Source organism: Metarhizium brunneum, chromosome 4, assembly GCF_013426205.1.
Source record: "Metarhizium brunneum chromosome 4, complete sequence".
Taxonomy (NCBI): Eukaryota; Fungi; Ascomycota; class Sordariomycetes; order Hypocreales; family Clavicipitaceae; genus Metarhizium; species Metarhizium brunneum.
In genome coordinates this window covers 4,556,845-4,583,663 of record NC_089425.1, presented here as the reverse complement: position 1 = coordinate 4,583,663, position 26,819 = coordinate 4,556,845, and the positions used below count along the sequence as shown (strand labels likewise).

The 26,819-nt window shown below is 35.4% G+C and overlaps 7 protein-coding genes across 7 annotated transcripts; 3 read left to right on the top strand and 4 right to left on the bottom strand.

The window, feature by feature from the left end:
* Nucleotides 1-1,367: 1,367 nt before the first annotated feature.
* G6M90_00g080670 (uncharacterized protein) lies at nucleotides 1,368-2,091 on the top strand (the record flags this gene model as incomplete). Its single annotated transcript, XM_014683850.1, has 2 exons — nucleotides 1,368-1,785; nucleotides 1,856-2,091. The coding sequence occupies 2 exons, from the start codon at nucleotides 1,368-1,370 to the stop codon at nucleotides 2,089-2,091; spliced, it is 654 nt and encodes a 217-aa protein (XP_014539336.1).
* Nucleotides 2,092-3,772: 1,681 nt separating this feature from the next.
* sorR2 (Sorbicillinoid biosynthetic cluster transcription factor 2) lies at nucleotides 3,773-5,882 on the top strand (the record flags this gene model as incomplete). Its single annotated transcript, XM_014683852.2, has 4 exons — nucleotides 3,773-4,611; nucleotides 4,727-5,110; nucleotides 5,169-5,410; nucleotides 5,479-5,882. 4 exons carry the CDS (start codon nucleotides 3,773-3,775, stop codon nucleotides 5,880-5,882), a joined length of 1,869 nt encoding a protein of 622 aa, XP_014539338.2.
* Nucleotides 5,883-8,722: 2,840 nt separating this feature from the next.
* G6M90_00g080650 (uncharacterized protein) lies at nucleotides 8,723-9,127 on the top strand (the record flags this gene model as incomplete). The annotated part of the gene is made up of 1 exon (XM_014683853.1): nucleotides 8,723-9,127. One exon carries the CDS (start codon nucleotides 8,723-8,725, stop codon nucleotides 9,125-9,127), a length of 405 nt encoding a protein of 134 aa, XP_014539339.1.
* A 217-nt stretch (nucleotides 9,128-9,344) lies between these two features.
* Nucleotides 9,345-10,328, bottom strand: G6M90_00g080640 (uncharacterized protein; the record flags this gene model as incomplete). The annotated part of the gene is made up of 1 exon (XM_014683854.1): nucleotides 9,345-10,328. One exon carries the CDS (start codon nucleotides 10,326-10,328, stop codon nucleotides 9,345-9,347), a length of 984 nt encoding a protein of 327 aa, XP_014539340.1.
* A 1,400-nt stretch (nucleotides 10,329-11,728) lies between these two features.
* Nucleotides 11,729-12,646, bottom strand: dapA_1 (4-hydroxy-tetrahydrodipicolinate synthase; the record flags this gene model as incomplete). The annotated part of the gene is made up of 1 exon (XM_014683855.1): nucleotides 11,729-12,646. One exon carries the CDS (start codon nucleotides 12,644-12,646, stop codon nucleotides 11,729-11,731), a length of 918 nt encoding a protein of 305 aa, XP_014539341.1.
* Nucleotides 12,647-22,565: 9,919 nt separating this feature from the next.
* On the bottom strand, nucleotides 22,566-23,402 carry novR (Decarboxylase NovR; the record flags this gene model as incomplete). The annotated part of the gene is made up of 1 exon (XM_014683907.1): nucleotides 22,566-23,402. The coding sequence occupies one exon, from the start codon at nucleotides 23,400-23,402 to the stop codon at nucleotides 22,566-22,568; it is 837 nt and encodes a 278-aa protein (XP_014539393.1).
* A 1,209-nt stretch (nucleotides 23,403-24,611) lies between these two features.
* On the bottom strand, nucleotides 24,612-25,265 carry G6M90_00g080610 (uncharacterized protein; the record flags this gene model as incomplete). Its single annotated transcript, XM_014683906.1, has 4 exons — nucleotides 24,612-24,865; nucleotides 24,962-25,025; nucleotides 25,103-25,149; nucleotides 25,214-25,265. The coding sequence occupies 4 exons, from the start codon at nucleotides 25,263-25,265 to the stop codon at nucleotides 24,612-24,614; spliced, it is 417 nt and encodes a 138-aa protein (XP_014539392.1).
* Nucleotides 25,266-26,819: the final 1,554 nt, after the last annotated feature.

The window sequence follows — 26,819 nt, the reverse complement described above, 5'->3', positions numbered from 1 at the left end:
ACAAATTTGCAAGACACTACGATATTATCACCACGACATGCCCTTGGGACGTATAGTGGATTGGAAAGAAGAACTACAAGCAGATCAGGCGTCACAGTTAGCCAAGGCTACGATCACGGGACCCAGGGCAAAGGCTGTCACCGGATTCTTATGTAAATAAAAGCTTTTTGGTCCATACAGGCCCTGAGAACCTTCAATACAAAAGACTGTTATGAAATGAATTGAGCTACGACTCCAAGACCTCAGTGAGGTCTTGTCATATAGGGGACTGAAACCCCACAATTTACGAGCAGACCCTTTTCCGAATGACCATATTCATCTCGGAGCGGCACAATAAGTATGTATAGCTCTGATTAACAATTGAAATTTTTCTCATTTGGAGATTACTCATAAGTAATTAGGAGGAGTCCCATCACAACATGTGCCTAGATGCCAACTGTGACAAGGGCCTAGCTTGGAGCAATTACTCAATTCATCTAATAACAGTCTTTGGTATCAAAGGTCCTTGGTTTTCCTCAAGGCCTTGAGGGACCAAAGACGTCTATTTATACAAGAAGTCGGTGAGGGACTTTGCCCTAGGTCTCGTGACCGTAGCCCTTGTGTAACCAGCCATTTCCGTGTAACACCAACCAAGCTATTGCCCACCAGAAAGGGGAGACGAGGTGTAAAATAAATGAGATTTGCTTCGAGTCCAATGTACGCGCTATTAGTATATACGAGGAGGCGGGCGAGGACACTGGCTGTTCATTTGTAGCGCTCAGAGCTAACGTGCAATCTACACGAATTCGGCGGGCCACTTTAAGTTTATGAACAAATGCAATAGCTCGAACATGATATTATTAGAACTAGATGCACCAGAAAGTAGGATAGAAGTATGGGAAATACTTGTAGACACTATATTGATATAGTTTACAAGGTTGATGCAGGGGAATAGTATGTATATTGCGGATACTTGAGATATAGTTTAAGCTTGATTGCTGCTCTCAACCTTTTCTCTTCGTTTTCGGCGTTCCAGTTAATACTTCAGACGCAACAGTTGTGAGTTGGCAAACAAGCAAGGTGGTGCTATTTTGTTTACTGTTCCCGTAACTAACTCACTAGCCCGCTTTTGTGCCACCAGACTACCAGACTCTTGCTAGTTCCCGATCAATGAGAACATTGACCCGCCAAGCCTCTGGTGGGGACTCATCGGGGTACCTGGTGTCAGGTGAGTCGACTTGAACCTGCCGGCCAGACGCCGTCTGTTTCGTGAGTGATTAGTCAGGACCACTATGAGAGCTAATTGATGTGATAAAGTGTCGGTAGATCCAAGTCAAATCCTGTTGGTTTGCAATCTCTATTTCCTGTTTTCAAACGACTCTTCCGCAATGACTGTGCAACTTCGAATCGCGACAGACGCCGATGCTGAAGCGATTGCAACGCTGGCCGCAGACGCATTTCACCCAGATACGGACACCATAAGCCGCCGATTATTTCCACAACATCTGCAGCCAGCCGACTGTGCAGCGGGAGACACGCTGCGGCTATGGAGACTGGCGCGAAAGTCCATCAAGTTGACCGACAAGAGAATCAATTTGATAGTTGCCGTCGATGATGATTTGCGAGGTCAAATTGTCGGGTTTGCCCTGTGGGAAATTCCCGCACCAAATGCATCGGATAGCGAGTTGCTCCCTTCAGCAGTATCCTCGCCCGGCTTGGATGAGGGCGCGTTTGAGGAGATGCAAAGAATACTCGTAAACCATGTTCGCAAACACTTTGGGGACCAAGGAACAAGCAATATGTGGCGTGCGCAGCAATCCTACCTTTCCAATCCACATGGATCAATCGATACTGACAACGTTGCTGTCATGCTTAGATCTGGACCATCTTGCTGTTGATCCGAGGCATCAGCGTAGGGGTATTGGCAAACTTCTGTTAAACTGGGGTATAGAAAAGGCAAAACATGACGGGCGGGATTGCTACTTGGTCGCCACGCCGGCGGGAAAATCACTCTATGAGAGCGTTGGCTTTCGAACCTTGCAGGAACTGTCCATTTTTGATGTACCACATTACTCCATGATACTCAAGTCAGACCCTGATGAAACAATTTAGCGACTTTGTCACATTCTTGGAGGGCCAAGCTAATAATACATACAGAGTATAACGTTGCTCATGTCTTGAACAGCTTGCTGGTTTGTTTTTCGGCGCTGGCACAAACGGCACTTACATTATGACCATGCCATAGCCACGTGGAAGACCCAGGACCCGGGGGTGATCGGGATCCCGACGGATTTGCCGCACGATTGCACAGCGAACCTGAAATAATGGGAACTTTACTTGCTAACTCTTCATCTCAATAATGGAGCTTTTACGGTTGCCTCGGCGTCCAAATTGCTCCAACTAAGCAACAAAATTCTCCAAGCCAAGAGCCAACCGACCAACCAGACGTGCAATGCCCAAACAAATGCCCTAAAGCCTCCAAAAACGAGCAGTGGTATCATGCTAGGGTACGGTGGCATGAGCAACAGCGTCGTGTCCAAACCGGCGGATGTTGTCCTTGTAGCACATTCACTTGCCTATAGCGGGACAACCTTCAACTCTGCAAACAAGCTTCAGGATCTGTAATACGTGAGTTGCTAAAGCCATCAAGGAAAGCAATAGCCAAGTTGTTTCTGAAGTATGCAACGAAGCTACCTTGTGAAGGTTCGGCAGTAACTTGCTCTATTTGTACTATTAACGCTAACGCCTACTTGCTTTCTGGTTAAACTATATATATAGCGCGTACAGACGGTCTACTTTTCTAGTCTCTTACTATTCTTGGCCTAGTATAGCCTAATATTATTTTAGATTTTACGCTTATATAATACTTATATTATATATATAATTTTATATAATTATAAAATAAAATTACTAAAAATTAAAATTATTAAAATATTAAATTATTTTTTTTACTTAACTTTTAAATTATTTTTAAGATATTAAATAGTTTTTTTAATATATAAATTAACCTTAAATTTAATACAACTTATTATACTAACTATTAAATAAGTAAAAAAGTACTAGAATAAAATAAAACTAGCGCGTTTTACTAATAAAGCGTTTTAGTAAGGAGCACCCTCAAAGAGGGTGCAGCGAAGTCGCTGCCCCGAAAAGTGGGGGCGCGGCACGAGTACACGCGATCGCGGGCAGAGGGGTCTGGTCGGAGTATAGAAAAGCTTTGCTCAACCAGGTGCTCACTGAAGACAACACTTACATTATCTGCGGACAGTCCTACGGTCTACGCTGACGGCTTGCCACACCTGGCCGAACCTCATCAAATGATTGGAAGAGGACTCCTCGTGCGTTGCGATGAATCGTCAGAAGGTCACGGCAGCGTGTGACAATTGCCGCCGTAGAAAAGTGAAATGTGACGGCCAACAACCCAGTGAGTTAGATCAAACATTCATGCAACCGTTCACTCCTTTGTTCGGTGTGGGCTTACACGGCCATTTCTGTTCTAGAGTGTCAGCCATGTCTGTCTCGCCAGGATACTCTATGTGTCTACAGCCGAGGCAACCATGTTCGACGTACAACCCGCCCGTTGATTCCACAGACGTCGGGACCAAGATCTGAGTTGCCTGTCTCACACCCTCTTCATCCTGCTTATGCTACTCGGTCAATACATCCTGCGGCACCGCATCCACCCCCCGCGCTTCTGTCTCCATTCCAATCCTCGCCAGATAGGGCAGCGCAGACGTCTGCGGACCAAGGCAAAGCAGTGAACCAGACACCGACTGCCCCTCCACCAGGCGACATGGCTGGTTCTCAGCCGTCAACCGGCACCCCTAGAAGTTTCCCCAATGCTGTTGCTCCTGAGCTCGCTCCTGGGAGCACGGTATCACTTACCAGTGCTCCGACCTCGGGTCTCAAAAATGCAGATGCCATGACGGGCCTAGTCGGCGATCACACTGCCAACGTGGAGTACTTTGGAAGTAGCAGCGCCATCTCCTTCATGCGTCAGATCAACACTGCCATTGACACGTTGTTAGGGAGGTCACAAGTGGCGGCGCACTCTGGAAGCGGTGTCGCGCAGTTCTCTCAAACAAGTATTGAGGCGGTCCCCATCGATGGGGGTGTCGTCGACCCCATGACTTGTACTCTGCCCTCAAGGGCCTTTGCTGATGGCCTCATGCAGGACTATTACAGACTTGTATGGGTCATCTTACCTATCCATGACTGGCTCGTCTTTGAGAAGGGCTATCGAGCTATCTGGCTTGGCGAACCGTTACCCTTACCGGAGAAAGAGCTGTACTACATGGTCAATCTTGCTTTTGCACTGGGTAGCCAATTTTCCGAGAAGGTGTCTCCAGGGAAGAGGAACGAGCTCGGCCAGACCTTTTGGAAGAGGGCTCAGGCTTTGTACGATCCACGTCTACAGCCCACTGCTACCCTCGGGGGTGTCCAGTGTCTGTTGATGATGGGGCTATTCCTTCAGGGCACATCTGAGTCCCACCAATGTTGGATGGCCATTGGTTCAGCTGTTCGGATGGCTCAAAGTCTTGGTCTTCACATGGCTTCTACTGTTAGCAACGAAAGTTTCCGCGAGCTTGAGATTTCTCGTAGAGTGTGGCATGGATGCGTTTCTATGGATCGGTAAGTACCTTCCGACCCCGATGCCAGCAGAACCAAAGCCGTTGCATCTCTATAGACCACCAATCGTGGGATATCTGCAGCGGAATGGGGCCGTCTCGTGCTGAACTCTCGATAGTATCTTATCCATGACATTTGGGCGGCCAAGCATGATCGCAAATTGGATGTCAGTGGCCGTTCCACTTCCACGGATGATAGACGATGATTACCTTGACACGCAGACCACATCTAACTCCACGCGCCCTGACGGGGAGGCTACGAAGGTAAGCTTTTTCATAGAATCAACCACTCTCTACGAGATTGTGAACGATTCTCTTCTTGAGATATATATGAACCCAGAGAACAAGTCGACTGAAGATGATGTGAAACTTTTGACGGTCGTGCATCATGATAGTAGGCTCTCAAAGTGGCTTTCGTCCATACCGGAGAATTTGCTCTACTCGGTTTCGAGTTCAGCTGAAGATTTCATCTTGCAGAGGCAGCGTATTGTGCTTCGCGCTCGGTAAGGGATTGTGTCTGTTGAGTCACTACGTCGAAAAGGCTAATGTTAGACGCCCCAGATATCTTCATGCCCGGATCCTGCTTCTGCGTCCTATTGTGGCCGAATACCATCTTAAGCAGCCTAAACCGAGTCGGGCCCAACTTTTGGGATTCGAAGACAGAGCTTTATCGCAAGGCATCGTGGACGAATGCCTGACTCTGTGCTTCGGAGCTGCTCACGAAACCATTGATATGATATACACGCATCTCGACCGCGAGACCGTGACGGGGCCTACACCGGCGTGGTGGTTTTCCGTATTATGTAAGAATACCCTTGATTGTTCTCGTCGCTATTTGTTACGGCATGAGACTAAATCCTGCCGCAACTAGTTGTGTATCAGGCTGCCACAGTTCTGCTTGCGCAACGCTTCGGGCCTTCAGAACCTCGAGCCTTTGTCTCCAGTCTTGGCGACCCAGGTGCCACATGGGACAAAGCCATGCAACTTTTGAAAGCGTACTCACAAGTCGGAGAGTCCGCAAGACGATGCATAGCTGCATTGGAGATTCTGTCAGCGAAATTCCAGCATCATACAAGCCAGAACCCAGCACAGTACGCGTCAACTTGGATTGGTGAAACAAACTCGAACACTACGCAGGAGTCTCGCGGACAGTACGGAGTACTTGGAGATCTGGGTGGAGACCTGGATTTGAGCGGCGTCAACCTAAATGATATTCAATTAAATGTTGACGACATGGTGTGGCTGAACACGTCAGCCGGCGATGTTCTATTTTGAGTTATGGCCAGTATGGTCGAGCTTGGTGTTGTATACGAGACGAAGGAGGCCTTTCTCTGGACTACGATAAGAAGATGCCATTGGGACATTGGCCGGGGTCACCTTCTTTATGAATGTATTTTTAGAGTTCGGTTGCGCAGGGGAAATTGTAAGCAGAGGCGGATATTCGGGTGGGTGTAACGGTATTAACTCGTCATGAAACGATGGTCTTCCGCATGCGCTTTTTTCTTAGATAATATACCGGAATACCTTCGGTCGCCGCAGAGTATCCCCTTCCGCATCTCCTCCCCCTTCCTCGAATATCTTGTTAAACTAGAAGAAAAGGGAGATTAGGGTATTGCTAAGTAGAAGAAAGGTTAGTGAGAATGTGGTATATTAAGTTGTTCTGCCTTAGCTTCTGGTCTTTTATATTCAGCTACTTATACTATACCCCTACTTTTCGGGTCGCAACTTGGCTGCACCCTTACCCGAAAAGTAAAGGTGTAGCACGAGTCCGGGTCCCATCCTTAGACGCGACTCTATCGCAACGTAAACAAGACACCATCTAGCATGACATCAGCTAAAAGGCGCTCACAATCTATTCTCACACCTGTCAGCGGGATGTGCGGGTCGTGTTTCTGGTAGACCGCAGGTCTACGTAAGGGCTGCCGTGGCAGCCAGAGACGGTTGGGGTTAGGGTTAGTAGAAGAGTCGGTGTAATCGGCGTGCCCATGAAAATCTCGGGAAGCTACCTTGACATACAATTTAAGCCCTGAAAGTTTAGCCAGGTGTGATATTTAACAGGTGGGGGCAGCTATAAGGTTATCAAAGGTAATCTACTAATAGCTGCCAGGGTAGCTTATACACTAAAATTTTTTTTTGTATAAATCCTATAAAAAAATCAGTTATAAAAAATAAAGTATTTTTATTAATTTTTTAAATTTAAGAAAATTATATAATTAATAAGATAAAATTTATAAGGGATTTATATATAAATAGTACTTAACTTATTACTTTAACCTTCTTTTATATAATATAGCCTAGGCTCTAAAAAACACCTTTTTTTATATAGGTTTTTAGCTATTAAAAATACTTTAAGTACTGCCTTAAAAGCAGGTAATTTTACTAGAACCCCTTATAAAATTACTTTCTAGTATACTTTATACCTTAATTAAGTAATTTATTATAAACTTTTATAATATACTTAAATAAGTAACTTCTAAGTTAAGTAGCTTTAAGTTACTTTTAAAAGCTTATAATACTATTAAATTTAATTTTAATATACCTTTTAATACCATGCTAAAAAGCCTAAATTTAGTATTATTATATATACTTAAAGGCCTTATAATAATATAAATTTTTTTTGCTTATAATACTATTAATATTAATAATAATAATAAAGATTTTAAAGTTATAAATATAAATTATAATATTATAAATTAGTAATAAATTCCTATTTTATTTACCCTTTAAATCCTCTTATTAATTTAATATTTTTTAGCTATTAAGCCCTTAAAAACCAGCTTTTTATTAAAGCTTATTATTACCTTTAAAAATATAATATAATAATATATAAAAATAGGATTATAATTAAAATCTTATATAATACTAGTAATTACTTTATTAATAATATAGTAATAATATTAAATCTTTCCTATATATAGGTTTAATATATAATTCTTTACTTAATTAAGCTTACTTATAGGAATTATAGCTAGCTGCTTATTATTTCTATAAAAATTTAAGTTATATTAAAAAAAGCTATTTAGATTTTATTATATTTAAAGCGCTTTTTATTACTAAAATAGCTTTATAATAGCCTTATTTTCCTTTAACTTTTCTTAGCTTAAGCTATATTTATTACCCTAATAAATCTTAGTGCTTATAAGTAATTTTAGCTATTAAATTATAAGCTTAGCTATAATATATAATACTTTTGCCTTAATTTTATATAATAATAAGGTTATTTAATTACTAAAAATTAGGAGTATTAGATTTAATCTAATAAAACCTGGTATAATAGAACTAGTAGTAATAAGCGATTTATAATAATATTTATAAGTTATAAGCCTTTTTCCTAGTAATTTCCTATAAGACTAATATACTTATTATAAATAATAATATTAAGGAATTTAATAAGATAAAAATATAAGCTAATAATTAGATATTTTAGGCCTGCTTTATTGGCTTTTAAAAGGGTATATATATTATATAAGATAAGAAATAAAGTATAATAATAGCTACGTTTTACTTATAGTAAATTTTATTACTTTTATACGATTTTTAGGTTTAGAATCTGACCTTTAAGCTTTAATAAAATAATATACTATTATATAAAGTATAATTAATTATTAGTATAATTAAGAAGATATTTTTAGGTAAGAAATTCATTTTATAGCTATTATATAATACTAATCTTAATTTTATAAAGTATATATAGCTTTAAATAAAGTATTAAATTAATACTATATATATAATAAAAAAGCCTAAAAGTAAAATATTATTAAAAGCTATTTATAAAGCTTAGAAAGTTATATTAAAAGACTTTTTATTAAAGCTTATATATTTAATACTTTATTAAATTATTATTATTAAAATAATATAAGAAAAATATATAACTTATTAGCTAGAATTAAAAGTATTAATTTTTTTATAAAAAATATATTATTTTTTTTATACCTCTTACTCCACCTAAAGTATTACTAATTTCCTAGACGATGCCTGATAGGGCCCTTAGCCCCTGTAACACCTACTAGAAGTCACTGGTGGCTAAACTTACAGGGGGTAGATTGTATGTAAGTCCCGAATCGCCCCTGTCAGCAACGCACTACCGTTCTTTTCTACTTCGGGACGCCGGCAACATGGTGTCTAAGACAACAACCACGAAGATACGCAATGCTGGTCACCTCAATTACAGACAGATCGGAACTATCTGGCCAAGACATAGTTATAGCTACAACAAAGAGCTCTTTGGTGTCATGTTCAGCCACTACAGCTTGTACAACTCGCCCCACCTCGCTCTGATGGCTTTGACTCAGGATATGATTCAGGACCTGGACTCATCAATGACCAAGGATCGAGAACGAGTGTTTACAACTAGACGCTGCCGCGAATCCATTTCCCGCGCCTGGGAATCAGACAGGCGACATGTTGAAGCCATCGAGGACTATCGGAGAGGTATAGACTATGGAGGTCAAGGACTGCATGGCCAGCTTATTTGTGACGGCGATGGAGATGAGGCACCACCAGGTGACACCACCGGGTGATTTTTGGTTGGCATTTTTTGGTCAGCTAATTTCTTCTACCCTAACTTCGTAACGCAACGAAATCAGATAACTAAATCTTGGATATCAATATCAATACTGACCGTATCAATCAATATTGACTGCTGACAAGCCTTGTTGAGACGCACAAGTTAAAGTATTGCTGGCATGTCACTTAGCATCGGCAACTCCCCAGTTTCTCTTTCTAGTTAACTAACCCCTAGTCAAGAAACTGGTACTTAATCCCCTTCGCCATGGCCTCCGTAATATCCTTCTTTGTTCCCACCTTGGCAACCTCTGACACGTCCCTCGACCTCTTCGAGATCGGCTCCGAGACTAAAACTACTCGACTCATTGGCTGAAACCCATTCTCTTCGTATACCGGTAGCTTGATCTCGACATCGTAGTACTTGGGTTGCATGCTAACCCAATAGCCACCCTTATCGTCCAGCAGTCCTCCGTCTTTGGGATCGCACCACTTGTTGAGCCTATCTGTAAATTGGTCGCAATCTCTCAAGTGGACATCCATGTCACAGAGGTAGCGTTCGTCGTCATAGCCATAAACAAGACTCCACAACTGATAATACGGCCAGTGAGCTGGTTTGGCATATAAACCTAAATGGAATGCCCATGTTTCAATTCGGCACGCATAGCCAGGCTCGCAGAACGCCTCGTGGGATATTGTATTTGTTTCCGTGTGGGTGTTGGACTTTGTGTTTGAATACGATGCAGAGACCTCGACGGCACCGCCTGCCACGTCTTTTTTGCCACCTGTGCCGGAAAGCTTTGCACTAACCGTCCAGCCCTTAGTCTCTACCTGCAAAGTAGTGGTGGATTTGGTGACAACCATTTTGACGTCCTTTTTATGTCCTGTATTGGTCGCAGTGGTTTCCACATGGGGGACATAATAGGCGGTCAAACTTCTTACATCATCGTGGCGGATCGTCCCTGTATGCCAGAATGCAACTTGGTCTGCTGTCCAAATATTTGGGCTGCAAATATATTGCCACTCTTTGGTGAACCCCAGCTCTGGCAGGCTCGCATTATTGACTGTAAACGCCGCCTCAAGGTCGGTGAGCATTGACCTAGCATACGACCCAGCATCGTCCTGACGTATGGCATGCAGGTTAACGCCCGTGTCTGCAGTCGGGTGAGCGCTTGCCGCAAAAGCCAACACGGAAACGAGCGTCACGTATATCTTCATTTTTACGAAGACGAGGGGCTCTTAGTCGCAGTTTGGCAGGTGATCGAGAATATTTTGGGGATTTGAGATGCTCACTTTGAGATGTAGATATTGAGTTGTCAACCCGACGTAGGATTGATGGACTTATATTCCCACGCAATATTACCGTTGGCCTTCGCCAAACTGCTACCACCTGAGGCCAGCTAAATCTCAGGATACATTACGAGATAAAATTGCAACTCGTAATCGGGCGGAGCTACGTGGCCTGGGCTGCAGTACCTTGACGAGAAACCAGAAACTACAGTCATCACGAGTCATGCGTATTGCGCGCTGCCGTAGCCACATCGCCTGATTCCAGAATGCCGGCTCATATTACAAGGGGCAGAAGCATTTATCGACCAGGGATGTCTACTCATACAGCAGCAGGGCTATGTAATAATATGACTTTGCAAGTAGTAATACCGTCTGTTCATGCCTGCATCTGAGTTGAATATAGTTGTTTGAGGCCGCTGCCTGTTGGTGTGCTGGATCCGTCCCTCAAAGGCTTGCCTTTGTGCCTGGGCTTTCTTCGGTTTAGCCGATTTTGCAACGACTGGTACAGTTACACCCACCAGACGTGGACAAACCGGTGCATGGTAAGTAGACTGGGGTTTCCTCGAGCCACAATGTGGTTGTCAGTGATTATATGGATGAAAGTACCCCAAAAGCGAGCTCACGCATGGTGTCAAGGTCAGGTCGCTCATTCAAGGCAACAGCTATTGTTATACTGCTGCCTGCCAGGTAACAGTATTATAATAAGTATTTAGTTTTGTATTATTCCACTCTTTAGGTAAAAAAATCAAGAGTCATTTATTCTGCCCAAGCTGTCCCGTACAATCCTGTGTGTGACACATGTTTAATTGGTATTCGTTCTAGTCGAGTGTGTTCACAACTAGCAACTCCTTGCATATCAAGCTTAACGGCGTTGTCGGAAGTCGTCAGACGCTAGGATACTACAGCTAAATTTACAAGTATTAATTCACAACAGGTATTAAAAGGGTAGTAGCGACGGTTGATAATAATAGGCTATAACAGATAGCTGCGTCACTGATTTGTTACGTTACTTGCTTACCTCTTTACGTTTCGCCATTCAGCAAGAATGTTGTGTCTTATAGTTCAAAAAGTGTGCGGCTAGGATAGTATCGAGAACAGCGTTCAGTCTATAATATAAATTGCTTGTGTATACTAAGTGTGTCTGTATCTGTTGAAACGATCCAGAGCCTATGAATTGCGGGTTACACCGCAAGTCTTCAAGATGCCTCCCACTTGACTCGCCTATCAGGATTGAAAAATCCTTGCTGCTCGTCTGTCCTCCGAGGTACAATAACGACCGACTAATGGGACCAGCGCGGCCTTGGACCCCACTTCAGCCCGCCCTTGTTTCAAGATGGCACCTTCATGCTTTCATTAACGTTTGCTAACGCCGAGACAATCCGACGGTGATGCGAGGCGGCTATGGGAAGAATAGGCCGAGGGGGGGCTGCTTTGCAGAGGCCAAGCTCGTTTGCGAGTGCGTAGACCACCCTGAGGTCACCGAACTCTTTGAATAGTTCCCAGATGGGCTCAAGGAGAGCCGAGATGCGCTTCACTTCGGCGTCGTCCCCTCTGCGAATGGCATCCATCAGCGCGACAGACGGTGCCGGAAGCACGCCCGCAATCACACTGTACCATACAGAGCCTCCCGCCATTAACGAGTCGGCCACCAGCCAGTCCGCACTGTATCCGACAGAAAAACCAGAGGGAAGGTTTGCGCGAAGCGCTTCGTGCCTTCCTTTCGGCTCATTGATGGGGGCGGGCTGCTTGAGCGCAACGACATTTGGCAACCCGGCAATGCGAGCAAGAAGTGCATCACTGAAGGTGAAATGCGTCGTGCTCGGAGTATTGTAGATACAGATGGGTAGCGTGGTAGAGCCAGCAACTGACTCATAGTGCCGGTAGACCTCTTCCTCAGTCAACGGATTGTACGAGACAGGTGCAAGTAGCAGCCCATCGACGCCTGCTTCCTCTGCGTCTTTAGCTAGATGCTGTGCATCGTCCGTCCGAAGCGCACCAGCAGAGACAATAATTGGTTTTCTACCCCGCAGGGTTCGTATAGCCACATCAATCGCCACCTTGCGTTGCTCCCTCGTCAGATAAATGTAGGTTCCTGTACTCCCCAATAGTCCAATCGAATCAATACCGGGCATGTCTAACCTCTCAAGTATTCGACCGAGGGCGGCAGTGTCGACCTTGCCATCCGGATCAGCGGGGGTAATCGCGAACGCCGAAAGGCCTTGAAAAATGTTCCTTGTATTTCCCATATTGAAAGAGACTGTTAGGATGGTTGTTATGCTTAACTCCTTTTGTAGAATATCTTTGTCTGTGAATTTATATAAATATAGGAACTGCTTCAAGGCGGCCAAAAGGGTCAAGGTTCTATCCTGGCAGTCAATATAAATACTTCCGGTACATCCGCACTTAGCCGTTTCTATAAACTAGAACCCTAAACCGGCTAGTAATTTACTGGTCGTAATACTCTACTACCCCTCTACCAGGTACGGAACGGATAATGCTTCTATTGGTTAGTTTTCCGAAGTATTTTCTGCATTCTTTGCGGGACTTTCCGCGGTCTTGTAAATTCCGGCTCTACCCGCTGGTCAAGGTGTGGGGCCCACAGCACCGGCTAGTAATTTCTTTGCTATTATACCCCACTACCTACTTCGTGCTAGGTACGGAGCGGATAGTATTTTTATTGGTTAGTTTTCCGAAAATATGTTCTGCATTTTTTATGGGGCTTCGTATTTGAGGTCTTGTACGGGGTAGATTCCGGCTCTATCTTGCTATTACTCGTGCCACGCCCTACTTTTTTGGGCTCGCTTTGGCTCGCATCACCAAAGTGCGGGCAGATTAGCAGCTCGGGCACTTTTTAGGCCTAATAGCTCAATTAACCTCTTCGCATAATTTGTACGTCCTGTTCGTTATGAATTTCTAGTAGTTCTAGTACTAAAGTTATACGCTATTTACGTGCCTTTTTTACAGCTTCAAAAACCACTTTTTGGCGTTAGTATATGCCTTTTTATTTGCAGCCTCAATAACTATCACGTTTTGTGTCAGATAAATCTTCCTCTGTTAGTTGAACAAGCAGACTTAACGTAATTACTAGATATCATAAAATCAGGTAGCTGAGAAGTCTTCTAAACTAAGGATAAAAGACATGAACCCTTCTGAAGAATAGAAATAATAATTAATTCTTTTTTAATAATAAGCTTAATTAATAATAAGTCTTATAACATGATAGGGTTACCTAGTAAAAGTTATTTAACAAGGCAATTATGTGGCAGTCTTCGAAACAGAAAATTGTAACCACATTGACAACTGAAGCTGAGCTCTTATTACTGCCTCACACAGCGAGGGGAGATAATATCTCTATACCGGCTATTCCAACAAATAGAGTTTAATCCTGAATAACAAGTTTATATTCTCTGCGATAATTAACAAACAGTAGAATCCAGAAAGAGAGACCACAACTAATATCAAAACTAAAACATGTTAACATCCACAACCTCTAGCTAAGACAGATTTATAGATATAACAAAATTACTGTTCATGTTACGACCTAGCACGTAGGCTGCAGGTTGGGCCGGCTATATAGAGCCGCTAGGCAGCACAGGTATAATAGGCTATAGAATATTAGTTAATATAATAGAACTAATAAGAAGAATACTTAGTTATTATAAGTAAGTATATATAATACTTATTAGTATTTAAAAGTAAGTATTAAGAATACTTACCTTTATAATAACTAATAATTATAATATATAAGAACCCTTAAATTTACTTTATAAATAGACTTTAACTTCTTAGCTTTTAATACTAATTATTATATTAAATAAGCTTTACTTATAACTTTTTAACTCTAATTACTTAGTTATAATTTATAACCTATTATTAATATAATACCTAATTACTTAGATTAATTACCCTAGTAGCTTTATTAATATAAACTATAACTAGTTTATCTTTTAAGAACCTTAATTATTATATATTAAAAGCTTTTATTTAGATTATTACTATGTTACTTTAAGTAATACCTAATAACTATTAATATAGTATTATATAAGATTATTATTATATTTAGATTAAATAAAACCTAAGAAAAACTAATAATTATTTTTATTTATAAAATACTTACTAAGATTATATACTTTTAAGAATAAGTTTAATAAATAAAAGAAGAATAATAAAAATAAGCTATAATTATTATTATAATTAAAAAGAACTTAAGAGAAATCCTTAAACCTAAAGTACTAAAATTATATAATAAATCCCTAGGTATACTTTAAGGATTCCTTACTTAACTTAAAGCTTATTACTAATAATTCTTAAATAAAATAAAAAAATCCTTTATTAAGATATTTTATATAAGAGAATATATAATAGGAGTAATACTTATATAATTTAAACTTATTATAAGGGATTACTTTAATAAAGAAAAAAATAATTATAAAGAAAAAACTAATATTATTTTTAAAAGTTATAATAAATTTAAAAAAGCTATTAAAAAGGCCTTTAAAATAATTAATAAAGTTAAAGCTATTAAGTACTATATTAATAGGCTTAAGTAAAAGAGATTAATATCTGATTATACTGCTTACTTTAAATAACTTATATTTTAGCTTAATTAAGAGGATAAACCTTTTATATTAGCTTTTTATAAAGGATTTAAGGAAGAAGTTAAAAATAAACTTTATAAAAAGAATAAACTAAATAACTTATTAGATTATATTATTATAATAATATAAATTAATAATAAATAATATTAATAATATATATAAAAGAAATAAGGTAAAAGAACCTAAAGCCTTATTAAAAGGAAAAGTTACTAAGCTAATTAATATAAAAAGTATAATAAATTTATTACTTATAATTATACTTTTAACCCTAAATAAATAAAGCTTAATATTACTAAGAAAAATAATAAAAAGGAAAAGAAATATTATAATTATAAAAAACTAAGATATTTTACTAATAAATATAAGAAACCTAAGAAAAAATAAAAGCTAGTACTAAAAAAAGGTAAAAAATAACTTAATTTTATTAACTAATAAAAAATCAAAGTTATTAAATTAAAAGTAGAATATAAGAACCTTAATTAGACTTTTTATTATAATAATAATTACTACGTTTATATAAGTAATAAATAAGAAAGAGAATAGTTTCTAAAAGAACTAAGAAAACTAAAAAAGAAAATTATAAATTTTATAGGAAATAAATTATAAGTAATTAAATAATTAGTATAAGAAAACCTAAATAAATAATTAATAAAAAAAAGAATACTTATAATAATAAGATAAAAGAAACTTTATAAACTAAAATTATTAAAATATTTAAATAAAAACTTATACTAAGAAATTCTTAATTAGGTATAATAATAAGTAAAAATAAGAAAAATTTAAAGGGAATAATAATATAAGGAGAAATAAAATATATAAATCCTTATTACTTTTAATAAACTAAAAAATAAAGTAAGAGAAATAAGCGTTAATAATAATAATATAATCTTAGATACTTTAAAAGTATTTAAAAATAAATAAAGTAAGAAAAAAACGCCTATAAAGCTAATAATTATATAAAAATAAGCTATATAATAATATTTTCTTATATTAATAAGAAAACATTTTATAATTCTTATTCTAGTAATAGATATTATTATGGTAATAAAAAACTAAATATTATAGTTTCTAAAAGAAAAAAAGGAAAATAATTCTAAACTTTTATTAAAATACATAAAATATATACATTTAATATAGGTATTATACACGTTTATAATATATTAAGTATACTTTTAAACTAAGGTATAACTAGATATATTTTTAATTAAAATAAAAGAATATTTAATTAAAGTATTATACTTTAAATAAGAACTCTTAAAATAAAGAGTAAAAATAATTAATAATAATTAAATAATAATCTTAGAACCTAATTTAAATATACTTATTAAATATTAAGCTTATATAGATTTTATAAATATATATAAATTAGATATATATTAATTATATATATATATAAAAAATAAGTAATAATATTAATATATATATAAGGAAAAGATCCTAATATATAAAAGAGAGCTATTACTTAAATTACCTTAATATAAAATAAAAAACTATATAATATACCTATTATTAAATTACTTAAAATATATAATAAATAAGGCTAAAAAGTAGTATAAGTAATAATATAAAATACTAGTAGTATATAAATAAATATAATAAGTATTAGATATACTTAAATAAAAAAACCTTAAGGGAATTATAAAATTAATATATTATAATAAATAATAGTTAAATAAGTAATATAATAAATAAAAGTTTAACCCTAGATATAATAAGAAATATATAATAAATTATAATAACTTAAGATATAAAAAATATAAAAAAATAAAAAACTAAATTTATAATTACTTATATTAAATATTTAATAATAGGTTTTACTTTAAGTACTTATAAAATAAAATAAGACTTATAAAATAATATTAAGAAATAAAATAATAAATTATAAAAGAATTTATTTTAAAAAACTTAAAAAATAAGGTATATTATTTATAAAAAGGCTATAAGCTAGTATAAAAAAAAAGATACTAATAACCCTTAATATAACCTAGAATAAATAAAGTAATAAGATAGTATTAGATACTAAAGTTATAAGATATTATATTTATATACTTATAAATAATAGTATAATAAGTAATTATATTTTACTTAGAGTTATAAATTATTATTAATTATTATAAAAACATAAAAAGGTATTATATAAGTTAATTAATATTAAAGGAAAACTTTTTACTTATAATAATAGAATTATTAATTAAGAGACTAATTATTTTAAAGTATAAATTTAAGGTTATTTAAAAGTAATTTAACTTAATATTATAAATATATTAGAATATAACTTAGTATTAAAGTACTTATAGTTATAGGAGAGTAACCTACTAATTAACTAAAGGATAAGCTAATTAAAGTAAAATAAGACTTTAAGCTAATAAAACTAATAAAATTTAAAAGAAAGAATAAAATTTTATTATAACTTAGCTTATAAATAAAGTTCTAAAAAAAAAGAACCTTTAAGTAAGTTATTTAAGAATTAATAATAATAAATAAGTAGTAAAAAAGTAATTAAAATAATTAGATCTATTATAATAACCTTAATAATACTATAAACTAGGATATAAATAATAATAAGTAATAAGAAGATAAAAGCTAAAATCTAAAAGGTTATTATTACCTTAAGAAAAGACCTTATAAATATAAATAAGAAACTTAAAGAAGAAAAGAAAAATAAGAATAATAAAAATAATAAAAGCTTAATAATAAAAAAAAAAAAACTTAAGAATATTTCTAAGAAATACTAAAAATATAAAAAATTATTTATAAAAGAATTAAAAACCAGACTATTAGAATATAATTAATAGGATTATTAAATTAACTTAATAAATAAAAAATTAATAATATTTTATAAGATTTATAACTTAAATATAAAAGAACTTAAAATACTATAAGAATATATTAATAAAATACTAGTAAAAGGCTATATTAAAGTATTTATATTAAAAGCTAAATACTTAGTTATATTTATTCTAAAAAAGAAGAAAAAATTATGGTTAATAGTAGATTATTAGTAATTAAATATGATTATTATAAAGGATTAAATATTATTATTACTTATATTAGAATTATAAGACTAATTATATAAAATAAATTAGTTTACTGCTTTAAACCTAAAGGAAGTATATAATTTAATTTAAATAAAGAAAGGCTATAAATAAAAGATAGCTTTTAGAATAAAGTTTAAATTATTTAAATACCTAGTAATATTATTTAAGCTTACTAATATACTAATAATATTTTAATAAATAATTAATAATATACTATAAAAATATTTAAATAATTTTATAGTAATATATCTAAATAATATATTAATTTTCTTAAAAACCTTAAAAAACTATAAAGAATATATATATAAGGTATTATAAGCACTATAAAACGTAAAGTTACTAGTAGAACTAATAAAAAGTAAATTTTATACCTAAGAAGTAGACTTTTTAAGATATATAATATAATTAAATAAAATATAAATAAAAAAGATAAAGATTAAGGTAATAAGAAATTAATTAATATTAAAGAATATTAAGGATATATAAAGCTTTAAAGGCTTTATAAATTATTATAAAAGATTTATTAAAAGCTATAATAAAATTATAATACCCTTAAATAAACTTATTAAGAAGGATAAGTAATAAAATTAAAATAATAAGGTATAATATACCTTTAATAAAATTAAAGAACTTATTATATTTAAACTTATTTTAAGAACTTTTAACCTAAAAAAAAAAAAAAATTAAAAACTAACTTATTAAACTTTACTTTAAAAATATAAGTTAAATAAAAAAATAATAATAAAAAATTATATCTTATTATATTTTACTTAAAGAAACTTTATAAAGTAAAACTTAATTACCTTATTTATAATAAAGAATTCTTAGTAATTATTAATATTTTTAAGAAATTTAAATATTATTTTATAAGAAGTAAATATAAAGTTAAGGTATATATTAATTATAAGAATATCTCTTATTTTATAATAATATAATAATTAAATAAATAATAAATTTAATAGGTTAAATATTTTTTAGAATTTAATTATAAAATTATTTATTAAAAAGGATCTAAGAATAAATAAGTAAATGCTTTAAGTTAAAAAAATAATTATAATATAAAAGTACTTATAATAATAAAATAACTCCTTAAAATTAATAAAAATAATAACTTTTAGTAAAAATAATTAAATATTATATTAAAAGTATAAAAAAAAAACCTAATATATAATAAAATATACTAATAAGTAATAAATAATATATAATATATTAGGAATATACTAATAAGATATATATACTACCTAGGAGAAGTACTAATATATAAAAAGAAAATCTAGATATTACTAAAGTTATAAGAAGAATATATTAAAGAAATACATAAATACCTAGCTTATAAATACTAAGGAATCCATAAAATACTAGATAAAATATAATAATAATACGATTTCTTAAGAATTAAGAAAATAATTAAAAAGGTTATTAATAAATATATATAATATAAAAAAAGTAAGGCTTTATAATATAAGCTATATAAAGAACTATAATTATTACTAGTATTAATATAATTATAAGAATTAATAGCTTTTAATTATATTATAAAGCTATTAATATTAAAAGAACTAATAACTAATATAAAATATAATAGTATATTTATAATTATAAATAGACTTATAAAGTATAAATACTTTCTATTATATAAAAAAGTAAGTAATATAAAAGAACTTATATATATATTTTTATAAATAATAATAAGTAATTATAAGCTATTAAAAGAAATTATATTAGATAAAAGAAGTATATTTACCTTTAAGTTTTAATAAGTACTTATAATATAACTTAAAATAAATTATAAGTTAAGTACTATATATTACCTATAAATAAATAAATAAACAGAAAAATTAAACCAGATACTTAAATAGTATTTATAATATTATATTAACTATTAATAGGATAATTAGGTTAAATAGTTATTTATAGTGTAATTAGCTTATAATAGCTTAATATTAGAATTAATAAAGCAAATACTAGCCTATACTAATTATAGATTTAATCCTAAAGTATTTTAAATATAATATAAAGGATTATAAGTAAAATAAATAATACTATAAGCAAATAAACTAAAGAGATTATATAAAGAAATACGATATAAATTAGAATTTATATAAAATAAAATAATATAATATTATAATTATAAAAGATTAAAAGGACTAATTTTTAGGGAGGGAAATATAGTTTACCTACTCTAATAAAATATTAAAATAATATAATTAAATAATAAATTAAACTATAAAAAATTAGGACTATTTACTATTAAGAAAAGAATATTAATAAATAACTATAAACTTTTATTATTAAAGATTATAAGGAATTATTTTATAGTATATATTTTACTTTTTAAGAAAGCACTAAATAATATACTAATAAAAGAAAATATTAAAGTTATAAATAAAATAAAATATAAAGTAGAATAAATCTTAGATATAAGAATAAGAAATAAAATATACTAATATCTTATTAAATAAAAAAGCTATAAAGATAAGAAAAATATATAAGAACCTATAAAGCACCTAAAAAATTATTAGCACTTATTATAATAATATTACCAGTAGTATTTAATAAGGTATCCTTAAATATAATGTTCTAATTTAACACGTTAATAATACTTAGAGATTATATATTAATAATAGCCTTAAATTTATAATACTTCTCCTTCTTTAACTTATTTAATAATTATAAACCTAAGTAAGTTATTTATTAACCCTTAGTAATTAACTACTGCTTTTAATAGCGTAATTATACTAGATAAGCCAGCACTTTATTTAACTTAGCCTAAGCCTTAAGTATTTACTTTTTTACTTTTTTTTTCTCTTAATCTAAATATTTTAATTTAAAAATAATATAATTAATTATAAGGATACTTATTAATAAAAAATAGTAATATATAAAAAGAACACCTATATAAGCTAATTATAATACTAAAAGCATTATAAAAACGCTCCTACTATATATATTCCTTATACTTAAAAGAACGCTTAATTATCTTATAATAAAGACTATAGGTAAAATAAAAGAAATATAATATAATATTATAATTAAATAATTTAATAGAATTAATTAAGTAATTATTTTATAAGGTAAAAAGAGCTTTTAATAAGGGATCTTTTTGCTTTTAGGTATAAGAAATAATAATATAACTAAATATGGTATTAAAAAAATATTATAAAGAATAAAAAGAAAAAGGAACTTACTAATAAAAAGAAAAGAATAAAGGAATTACTTATAAAATAAGGCTTAGATCTTAAGGATAAGACTATAAGAGAGGGGATATTATATTATAACCTAGTATATAGGCTATAGGTTAGGCCGGCTATATAGAGCTACTAGGCAATACAGGCATAATAGGCTATAAAATATTAGTTAGTATAATAAGACTAATAAGAAAAATACTTAGTTATTATAAGTAAGTATATATAATACTTATTAGTATTTAGAAGTAAGTATTAAGAATACTTACCTTTATAATAACTAGTAATTATAGTATATAAGGACCCTTAAATTTACTTTATAAATAGACTTTAGCTTTTTAGCTTTTAATACTAATTATTATATTAAATAAGCTTTACTTATAACTCTTTAACTTTAATTACTTAGTTATAATTTATAACCTATTACTAATATAACACCTAACTGCTTAGATTAACTGCCTTAATAGCTCTGCTAATATAAACTACGACTAGTTTATCCCTTGGGAACCTTAGCCGTTACAGTTTAGTAGGTACCAACTACAAATATACTAGCAGATAACTTTACGAAACCTCTTTTAGCAGAAAAACATTCTTACTTTATAAAGTAATTAGGTCTGGTTAATATCTCTTTGCGGATTAATCCAGAGGACGCTTTACAGGAAAATATTAATAATACTATTCAAATACTATCTGACATAAAGTGAAATCGGGGGGGGGCAGAGGGTCGCAAATAGTATATAGTCTTTGATAAGCCACGTGAAATAACATGCTATTAATCAACCTATATACTTTAAATATCTGCGGGATAAAACCCTGCACCTAATAACTTAAATTAATAACATAACTTTTTGTTATTATTTTTTCAGCACGTAAAAAGGCGCGACAATAGGTTAGTTTAATAGCATCCTGGAGATAACGGGCTGTTCAACAGAATGGATAGTCAACAGCCTCCGAGAAGAATAAGGTTATAACGGGGCAGCGTACCGAAATAAAAGTCGCTAATATAGAAACTGTACATCTTTGCTAATATTTTCTTGATGCTCAAATAAATAGCTACATATATACCATGTTGCCTTCGTAGGTAATGTCAAAAACAGTTCTCCTATATCGCCTACTATCTATTTACGCAGTCTTGTCTTAGTCACAGATGTGTAGAGTAGAGAGGACTTCAGAGTCAGAATTGTGCTTGCAATTCTTCGCTATCAAAAAGGGATTGAACGCAGTCTTATATACGAAGCTTTCCTTTCGTCCAGGTTAAATTGATTCTTCTGACCGATAGCGTGTGTTCCGTTCTTAATTGCTGTGACAAATGAAGTGAAGTCTGATCCCGCCTTGTTGCGCCCTCTATATAGACATAGGGGCAAATCCCTTGCTCTGTCGGTACCAGTATTCAAAGGAAGAGTTGACGATGTTATCTCGCAGAAGGTAAGCACCAGCCTCCTTAGCAAGAGCTCCGTTGACAGGCCTAGGAGGACCATAAGCAGCTGCCCGCAGCTGAATACGACACGCACGCTCCAATAAAACTGCTAGGTATGTAGATGCGCGCACGTTCTTCCCGGCCGTGAGCATGCCGTGGTTGGCGAGGATAATGGAGTTCTTGTCGGCCAGGGCCGCTGTGATGATGACACCCTCATCGTCGGCAATGGGCAGGCCCGGCCACTTGCCGAGGAATGCGCAGTTATTGTAGAAAGGCGTCATATCCATCTGAGAGACAACAAGAGGCTGCTCGGCGGCTGCCAGCGCCTGAACCCAAGGAGAATGAGTGTGGATAATGCTGTGGACATCTGGTCTACCTGAGTAGACCCAAAGGTGGAAGCGGGTGGCTGGGTTAGCCATGCCGTCGCCCGTCACGGTGTTAAGATCGCCATCAACCTCAATCATATCCTCTGGGTTGGCCTCGTCCCAGCCGACGCCGAAGCGTAGAGTCCAGTAGAACCCGTCGCCTTTCTCAGAACGCGCACTAATCTGGCCAGTCATGCCCGCGTCTTCCTGTTTGCTGGAGATTATTCTGCATGCACAGGCCATCATCTCCTGCAAGGTCCGCTCTGGAATCTTGAGGTTCTTCTTCATCTCTTCTGCCGAACGCTTGTCAAAGTATTCCTTTGGCCGCAAGGGCTCGCTGCCGATTTTGGGAGCCGGCGCAGCGGCCTTAACAGGAGCAGTTGTTGCACTTGGAGCCATGGCAGTTTTCGTCGTCTCTGTATCTTTCTGTAGTGGATGGCTCTTGTCTGCCTCAAGGCGTATGAAGTAAATAAGAACTGAGTCTGATAAGATGCTATTTACTGGTGGTCATAAACAATTTTGTACCAGATGGCTCCCATCATGTCGCCGAGTTTTTAAGAGATTTTGGCTCTCAGCCAAAATTCGGCTCTCATGGTTTTGGTACCATGGTCACGGATCAGCATCCGAAGCCTCTATTGCCATGCCTCCGAGACGTTATCCGTCCCCTGCAATTGCCTGCGGAGCTCGCGGCGTCGGAACTTGGTGTGATTGGCCATAATCCCGCGGCATCTGGATGTACCCGCAGAGTCCTCCGAGAGGCAAGCTATCAAACCCACAAAGTCCTTCACAAGCAGATTATCCGAGGTAGCTGTAAATTCATGAATGCGAGATTAATCACGGTAATGACTCTAGCGGGAGTTGTGACAAATACTCTCTATTGGAGGTTGAATATTGTACACAAAACACGGAAATGACTTGGACTGAAGCTAGGCCACAGATTACCTGACGCTCACTCAACCGTACGCATGTTGTTTTTATCCACGATTACGCTTACAGCTTCTGAGAGCGAAAAGTTACACGGATTCAAGCTCGGTTACGATCTGGTGGGCAGCCTGGAGGAACTGTTTCGAGACCAAGATATCTTACGACTTCTGCTTATTGGCGGCATGAACGAACTTGCTGATAGCCATCGTGCACAGCGTTATTCAAGGTCGCCGGCAGCAGCCAATCCCGCTTCAGGCCGTACATGTACCAACAGCGGCTTATCAAGGGCGATTTGTAGCCGTTGTGGCCGCCAAAATGTGTCTTCAAACTGGAATAAAATGGCTGTACAGGAACTTACAAATAAAATGTTTTAATGCATTAATTATTTACGTTATTAGCTATCTTTTAGTATAAATTTTAGTCTATCATCATTTGTGGTTGGTGGGTGGTGCGCGCTGAAAGCCAAATTTTGTTGCAAGTCGAATTTCGATGGGTACGGATATCTGACACCGAGCCAATTCGGCCCTATCCAGGTTCAAAAAGGCGTATAAATTCGGCATAATAGCACCATAAGGTAAGGGACACACATTTAAGCAATGAACAGTTTTGAAAAGCACCAGACTCTTTGTTAAATTATCCCACGACTAGAGAGATTCATCTTCCTACATTTGCAAGCAAGGTGGACTAATTGACAAAAGCAGCCTCTTGCTTTGCACCGCGCATGGCAGTCATATATCCGACGCGATCCTTGGTATATAGTTCGATATCTATCTTGCCCCCTAGGCTTGCAGCGCCCTTGTCCAGAGTTCCTGCCTTCACAAGCGTCTTATCGGGCATAGCTTCAGGCTCTGAATACAAGCTAGAGCCACAAGCAGAGCAAAAGAAATGTCTGTTGTTCTTGCCTGTATCCCCGGCAATATCCCAGATCTTGGGTGTGCCTGTTACAATTAGTTGGCATCATGTACCTGCATGAAGAACTGGAGCCCGCTAAGGACGGACTGAAGTGGGTGAGAGACATGAGCGGGAAATTATACCTTTTGTCACCTTGAAGGAGTCGCGGCGCACGACAGCATTGGAGGTATAGGCGCTACCAGTCCACTGGCAAGAATTAGCTGACCATTTACAGTTTTTGAAGTAAACAGGCACCATGCTGTAGACATCATGAGGCAACACACCTTTTGGCAGTCTACGCAGTGGCATAGTGCGGTGAGGACAGGATTGCCTACTGTGATTAGCTCTTTCTCTTCCATTCAGTTTAGACGCTCCGCCCGTAATCGTGAACGTACCCGAGTATTGAAACTCAATCTGATGGCAGGCGCAGCTTCCGGTAGTTGTCATTGTGAGTAATCTGTGGAAGAAAGAAATATAGAAATCTGGCAAGAAGATAAAGTGGTTCCAGCGGCGTGATAGTGTCTGGATTTAATCGGTTCAAAGAAATACAATACACATTCCCGATGGATTAAACGTTCTCTTAAATGGGAAAGCCGGCCAAGCCGCTGCAGCACACCCGTACATACAGCTTTTTCTCAGTATCCGCAAGACACACTTCTACTCATTACCAATCTTTTCAGAATACGAACACAATCTTGGCATTTTTCATGCACAACCAACGTGGATTTGTCAGCTAAATTCACTTGTAATCGAAACATACGGAGCGATACATTATTCCAGTGCGAGAGATGAGATATCATGCGGATACGGCGCCTTGTGGTACCGATTTTGATGTCGTTCAACCTGCCGACGACATGTTACCGCCCACTTGACGCTTTCCTATTTGGTAGAAACCGCCGGAAGATTGAGCCGCCCCGCTGAAACTCAAAAATCATGCATGTGCTTGATAAAGGCACGCTCCGCCAATGGTGGCCCGAGGCCGGCAGTGCTGCATAAGTATTAGAAATGCGGTGGCACTTATTGAATTAAATTGAATGAAGTTAGTATCGTCCATCATTTTTAAGGGCGTCCAATTATTATTCTAAGCCCCACGGTTGGTGACCGGGCACAGAGCTATTCATCGCTCGCACGATAAACCGACGCCGAACCCGCACGGTGCAACGTGGATTTGTCGGCCCACCAATTTTTAACGGCGAGTCCACTGAATCCATCAAGACTTTGCTGCACGCAGCCATTTAGATGGAGCGCGAATATGAAAGACAATCTTAAGCAGTGATGTTAAAGACTGGACGCCCAACTAACGTTATCTGTATGCGTGGGGCTGTGGTAAGAACCGCTAGAAGAGATTAGGCCCGTGTTGGTTGGTTTCCATGTATAGGAATATGTCAGTATCACGGAGATAATCTTACTGTATATCTAAAAGATTATAGTTCGGTTATTTATTTAAGACAGGAGTCCTTGTATACTAAAATAACTTTGTAATGCTGCTACCTGTTAGATATTAGTATTGCTACCCAGGCACGGGTGTAAGCTGTGCACAGTGCGGTTTATCAACCTACAACGCCACAATCTGACAATATTCTAGATGACTAGGACCTATAGGGCGTGCCAATTTTAGCGAGAAAGCTTTGACTTATTACCAGGCATGGATAGTTCCAAAGTCGCATGTGCATGGGTATGCTAGATACGAACTTGATACCGGAATTTAATGCGACAGAGTGGCGAACACGAATATAGACGACTTCGAGCAGCGGAAGGGTTGATTTGTAAGCCTTAGACTTGTCTATGATCGATATCAGAGATTGGCTAATATACCAGTACGGGACCTCCTGAGTCCCGAGTCCCGACATGAAAGCAGGATTTAAAGTCGCATGTTCGGCCAAGCTTCTGGCAAATTAACTGCTAGCCAAAGTGGATTTTCCCCATGTTCAGATATTTTCTTCCCATCGTTACCACTCTCAATAGCCCAATTCACGTCCTCAACGTGGGAAGACAGACACC